General features: G+C 42.5%; 1 protein-coding gene across 1 annotated transcript in view; it reads right to left on the bottom strand.

Moving 5' to 3' along the window:
• Positions 1-368: 368 nt before the first annotated feature.
• PTH2R (parathyroid hormone 2 receptor) overlaps positions 369-6,000 on the bottom strand; it is an 89,170-nt gene continuing 83,538 nt past the window's right edge. Inside the window, exons 11-13 of the mRNA XM_047721434.1 lie at positions 4,900-5,038; positions 2,873-2,914; positions 369-1,544 (exon numbers count right to left, since the gene is read on the bottom strand). Coding sequence (XP_047577390.1) covers positions 1,149-1,544; positions 2,873-2,914; positions 4,900-5,038 — 577 coding nt within the window. The 3' untranslated portion in view covers positions 369-1,148. The remainder of the gene's footprint in view (positions 1,545-2,872; positions 2,915-4,899; positions 5,039-6,000) is intronic.

Genomic DNA, 6,000 nt, shown 5'->3' with positions numbered 1-6,000 from the left:
AGTTACTCCACTTCTAGGAGTCACAACGCCATCTGTAAAGACAGTGACAGTGATAAAACTGAACCATAAGTCTGTAGTGAAAATTAAAGAAGTTAATGTTTGTAAAAAACCAGTAGGATGGTGGGTACCTGATACGCACTCAATAAATGTTTCACTGCTACAACATACTGAAGTTTCAAATTCGGGAAAGTGTTACAGCTACATGCTGATCCCTGTAGTTTTGAAGAAGGAACATTCGGTTGATTCTCAAAAACAAAGTTAGATGCTGAGAGAAAACCTTTAAAGTGACCCAAAATGTATTTTTAGAACAAACTTTTAATGTTAACATAATGGAGCAAAGCCAGATTCCACATGCCATTTGGAATATAATAATAGAACAAAGAAGAAAAAGGCACAGATGCAGTGTGCCTATCACTACAAATGATTACAAACAGAATCAGTTTGCAGACACAAGCTCACTGACAGAGAAAACCGGGTGGCATGTCAAGGTTTTCAGGAGCGAAGACCTGAGATTTGGCTGGTCACAGAGGAGACATTCAAAAGAAGGAATAGGTGCAATACTATCTTGATAATTTTCCTTGTTTCTAGAAATAAACATATTTCACAAATTTATTATCTTATCAAAGCCCAGCCTCCTTTTTTTTTCCAGTGTGTGCTTGTGCTTAGCTCTTTCATCGTTCAAGGTATGTTTTCAGATGCTAATTGCTCCTATGCACAGGCAAAAGGAATGAAATTGTAGAAGTGCATTAAAATGAGGAAAAGAGAATGTTGATTTCTTAAAAGGGAAATGACACATATGGAATGATCTCTATCATACTTAGAGTGATATTTTTATGAGAAAACTAGAGCCACGTAATTGAAATGGCTTTCTACCCAAAAGTAGCAGGAAAAAATGAACAATCACAGAGCACGTACCACACCAACAATTTAGAAGAGAAATTAATGCCAAAATAAGGTAATAAACTACTCCACTGACACCTCTCCTTCTGGGTCCTTACTATTTATAGAATCCAATCATGCAACCTGAAAACTTCTGGGAAGTAACACTTTGAACCCTCGATTTTCAGTTCCGCGGCTCACACAGAGGAATGCCAACCAAACTCTAACACAACCAGAAGAATCCGCTCTTGGAAGTCGCAGGTGTTGACTCAGAGAACGTCCTCTGTTTCTCCTCTGCTTCCTTCCGGGTCTGGGTTAAATTCCAGTGGCCGGGGGGACTCCACCATTGGAATCTCCTCTCGCAGCCTCACGTTCCCTTCCTGGGTCTCCTCATGGATCAAGTGTGGCTGGCAGTCCTGCTCCGAGCTACTCCAGACGTAGCCGGGTAAAGTCACGTGGCTGTCGGGCTGGCGGCCGGCTGTCCTGGGGGTTTTGGCGGAGATGAGCACCAGGCGGGTGCTGGCCGCCCCCTGCGACTGGCTGCTGGTGCTGTGGGTCAACGTGGTGAGCACGGAGCCGTACCTGTGGCCGCCGCAGGGGGGCGTCCTTTTCCAGTCGATGGAGAGGTTCCACCGACTCCACAACTTCTTCACCTCAGACTGAACCTAAGTCGCAGGAAACATGGTCGTCAGAAACCATCAGGGAGCCCCGGAGCCCTGTGACTTGGACGTTTGCCCGTCAGCGATGGTTATCACTGAGTTTCCACCATGGGTGCCAGCGACTTGACGTACATAGTCTCTCTCAACTTTGAAAAACCTCGGAGATAAGTACACTACCAGAGATGAGTAAGCGGAGGCTTTGAGAAAGGTGAAGGGACTTACCCCAGATCAGTATTTTAATAGAATTTCAAGTGCAGCCTATAGAAACATCTGACTTGGGGACCCTGGGGGGCTCGGGCAGTTAAGCGTCAGACTCTTGATTTCATTTCAGGTCATGATCTCAGGGTCCTGGGATAGAGCCCCTTGGCCTGGGTGCTCAGCCGTGGGGTCTGTTCAGGGATTCTCTCCTTCTCCCTCTGCCCCTACCCCCACCCTACTTGATATTGATCTCTCTCTCTCAAATATATAAATCTTTTTTTAAAAAAAGAAAGAGAAAGAAAAGCAAAGAAACAAAGAAAGAAACATCTGACTTGTGGGAGAGGGAAAAGAGGCTTATGCCTTGGAAGAGAAGGAAAGATAAATAGTGCCAGCTGTGGCTGAAGAATGGCATGGAATTTACTCAACCTGAAATGTAATACTATCACTTTTGCATAAGCATACTGAAGGAGGAAAATATGGGGAAGAAACTTATACCATGAAAAGCAAGCATGCGAATGCATTATTAACGGGGTGGGGCTCTTGCTTCCAACCTGTGATTGAAGATTCTATTCTACTGCTGTTGCCATTTACCAAAAAGGAGCTTATCTGGGAGTTCTGTGGAAAACACTAGAAATCTGGTTAGCTGGTGTCTGCTGAAAGAACAGCAGGGCTACTTCTCCCCAGCCAACCCCTAAATGAACTGAAAGCATCCCGTCACCATTGTATAGTTTTAAATATATCAAAATATTCTTTCTTGTCTCAAGAAAACTTTTTTTGTTGTTTCTTATAGAACTTGAAATTAAATATCTGTTTAAGTATTGACTGGAATACAAAATTCACTGTCCTTCCAAGTATCAGTTTACACTCTAACAAGTTGGTATTTTGCTATCAGAGTTTCCAACTGAATTGACATTGAAAAGTGCTAGAAGGGAAAGACTCTAGCTTATTTACATTAATTCTTGCTTTCCTCAAAATCACTTATGATTGAAATATCTCCTTTCTCCCTACTCATTTTTTCCTGTAGTTCCTGGGAATCCTAAAGAGATTAGGTCACACCGTGATGGCCATTTACAAGCTTACTTGGAGCTAGAGCTGTGGGATATGGGACGGGGGTGGGGGGGGTCCTTCAAACTTACCTCTCCATTGCAGTAGCAGTAGATGATAGACACAAAGAATCCCTGGGGAACAGAAGAGAAGGTTACCATACTGACAACTCATGAAGTTCACAGCACTCAGGCACCTTGGATCATAATACATACATTGAAAAACTGGGTTGTGTTTTGCTTCCTTCAGAAAATTTTATGAACTATTCTCTCCTAGTGTTTCCAAATCTTTAAGTTTACATTATATTTGTCTGAGATCCTTCCTTGGTGTCACTGAACCAAACAAAGTAACGGGATAAAACACCCTAAGACACACAAATAACTGATTTCTTGTTGGAGGCCACGGCACGGTTGGAGTCGAGGACCAAACCAGGCCCTGACTTGTGTCTCCTTTAAAGTCCAGACGCCTTGACAAGGTTAAGGACGGGAAAGTTGAGTAACACTGAGAAAGGGTCTGTGCTATGTATCGTGCGCTCGCGTACGTGACTTCCCACATGCTCTCCCTACAGAAGGGAACAATGTGGTCAGGGTAATGAATTCTTAGTTGGTCCTTGTTGTTCCTGTACTTCCCATAACCCACTCCCTGGTTGATTGTCTTGCATCAATAGTAGCTAATGGCATTAGCCGTGACTACCTGGCATCACGAGGTTTGCTTGTAGTTAATGTAAACTTGTTATAGGAACTTGCGGTCATCTGACTAGATACTGATGTATTACTCCTTCTATTGTGGTCTGCCTTATAAATGCTTGTAAGATGTGGAATAAAATCGGCACTGTTGGACATCCTCCTCAGTGCTCCTCCTGCCCCCATCTCTTTGTTTCTTAATTTCTTTTCACCATCCTCTTACCCTCACGTTCCTGGTCGATTTGCCGCACTGGCTGTGACAATTTCTATTATCTATTATCATTTATGCTGTCACTCCAGGATTACAGAATATCCCCTGGTTGGTAAGAGATATTTATACACTGCGAATGCTGGAACTACGGACATAGGCTATTATATGGTAAAAAGACAAAGAAACTTTTTGTTTTCTCATTCAAAAATATTTATTGAGCTTCTACAGGGCAAACTGCTCAGCATGCCAGGAATAAACAAGTCAATCAAGACAGAGAAGGTCCCTGTTCCCTTAGAGCTACATTGTAAAAGGAAATATGGATGATGGATAAAATATAAATGACTAGCCGCACTAGAAAAATGTAAAATAATAAGAGCTATGCAGGCCAAACAAGTGGCGTGAAAGACAATGGAAAAGATACAATGAATGGGGAACTCAGTGAAGACCGAGTTGAAGAGATGGCATTTAAGCTAGTTTGAGTGACAAGAAAAAGGCTTGTGAATATTAGCAGGGAGCACCTTCCAGAGAGAGCGAACAGTAACTCTGAGACAGGAATGAGCTCAAGGAACAGAAAGTGTGGAAGTGCTAGTGGGGCTCAAACTTAGCAGGTGACTGGGAACATGACGGCATGCAACGTCAGAGTTGGACAGGGTCCCTGTCACAGAGGGTGTGCACGGCAACAAATGGCATTTGGATCTTATTCTGAGTGCAGTGAGAAATCTCTGGGTACTTCTGGTAGATAACGGACATGATCAAATTTACTTTTAAGATCCTTCAGACCCTTGTATGGAGACTAGATTAAAGGCAGCCGTGGGAGGCAGCAAGCCAGGAGGAGAAGAACGGTGTCCACAGAAAGCCATGTGAGAGATGATGGTAATCATATTTTCAAATGAGATAAAAGAGAAAGAAGCTACTTTTTCCTTTTCTCCCCCTCTTCCTGTCTGCTTTTCTTTGGCTTTCATTTATTTTCCATACAAGCACGCTACTCTGTACACATTACATATTCTACAACAATACGCTTTCTTGTCTCACTGCCCAGGGGTGTTTGTGAGAAGCAGCTCCTGCTCTGGTCAGAGGTTAAAAGCACAGACTCCAGAGAATAATGCCTTTTCATGGCCCTGTGGGGACAAGTCCCTGAAAGCCTAACAGAGGGGCAGAGAACAAAGTTGCAAGCGGGGAATAAAATCAAAATGCAAGAACCACATTACTAGCTGGCATTGTCTACCTGAAAGGAGTTGAAGAAGAGCTCACAGTGCATCCGGACCTCCCAGCCCAGCCCCGTGAAGGAGTGGGGCAGGCACAGGAACACGACGTAGTGCACTCCAAAGACCAGCACAAGGACCAGGGTTGATTTGGCGAGTTTCCTGAAAGAGAATACCAAGCCCTTATATTCATCAACTTCCAGTGCCCGTCAGTAGAGACAGCTTGCTGGGAAAAAAGCAAAGCTTACCAGAGCTAAGAGGGGCTGCATTTTTTCCATCTCTTTTGACCCCATGGCTTCTGCTAGCCTTTATTCCCCTCCCTCCTCTTCCTGCCCTTTTATACTAAATCAAGTCACTCATTCTCATTTCCCAAGATTATTATCCCTTAAATCTTTCTAATCCCATTTCCACTCCTCTGGCATAGGATGCTATTTTCATAAAGCCATGAAAAGCCCCTTTTCTCTGCCCTAAATTTATTTTAACATCTATGTTTGAGACTTAAAACAAGTATTACCTCCATCCTTGTCTTTACTTTCATAGAGTACATTTCTTCATTTTAAAATTAACTACACCCTAAGTTCTTCTTACATTTGGATCTGCATTAATCATTTCGTATTTTCTTATAAGCTGCATGTGGTCAGTAGTTCCTACTTTTCTAAATATCCTGTGTCAAATATCCTACAAAATATCTACAGTTCTAGGTTTTGTACTCTTTTTTTTTTTTTGCAAACTAAGCAATTTGACTTTATTTACCATAACTACCTCTTCATATACATTTTCTTGTGTAACTGGAGGAACCCCAGGTTTCCAAGATGTTGGTTGATTCTAAAATGGCCCCCAATGATCCCTACCTGGTATTTACATTATTTTTAGTCCTCTCCCCTTGAGTGTGGGCAAAGACCAGGAACTTGCTTCTAACTGATCAATTACAGCCAAAATGATGAGCTGTCACTTCAGTGATTACATTTCATAAGTGTATAACTTTCATTTTGCTAGTAAAAATGAAAGTTTATTTTGCTAGTAAAAAAAGAGAGTTTACTAGCAAACTCTCTCCTTTGTTTGGTTCAAGGACACAAGTAACCATGTTGTGAGTTACTCTACTGAATGGGAGAGATGGCAAGGAG

Source organism: Lutra lutra, chromosome 3 (genome assembly GCF_902655055.1).
Source record: "Lutra lutra chromosome 3, mLutLut1.2, whole genome shotgun sequence".
Lineage (NCBI taxonomy): Eukaryota > Metazoa > Chordata > Mammalia > Carnivora > Mustelidae > Lutra > Lutra lutra.
Note: the sequence above shows the minus strand (reverse complement) of the source record. Positions and strands in the feature narration are given on the sequence as shown.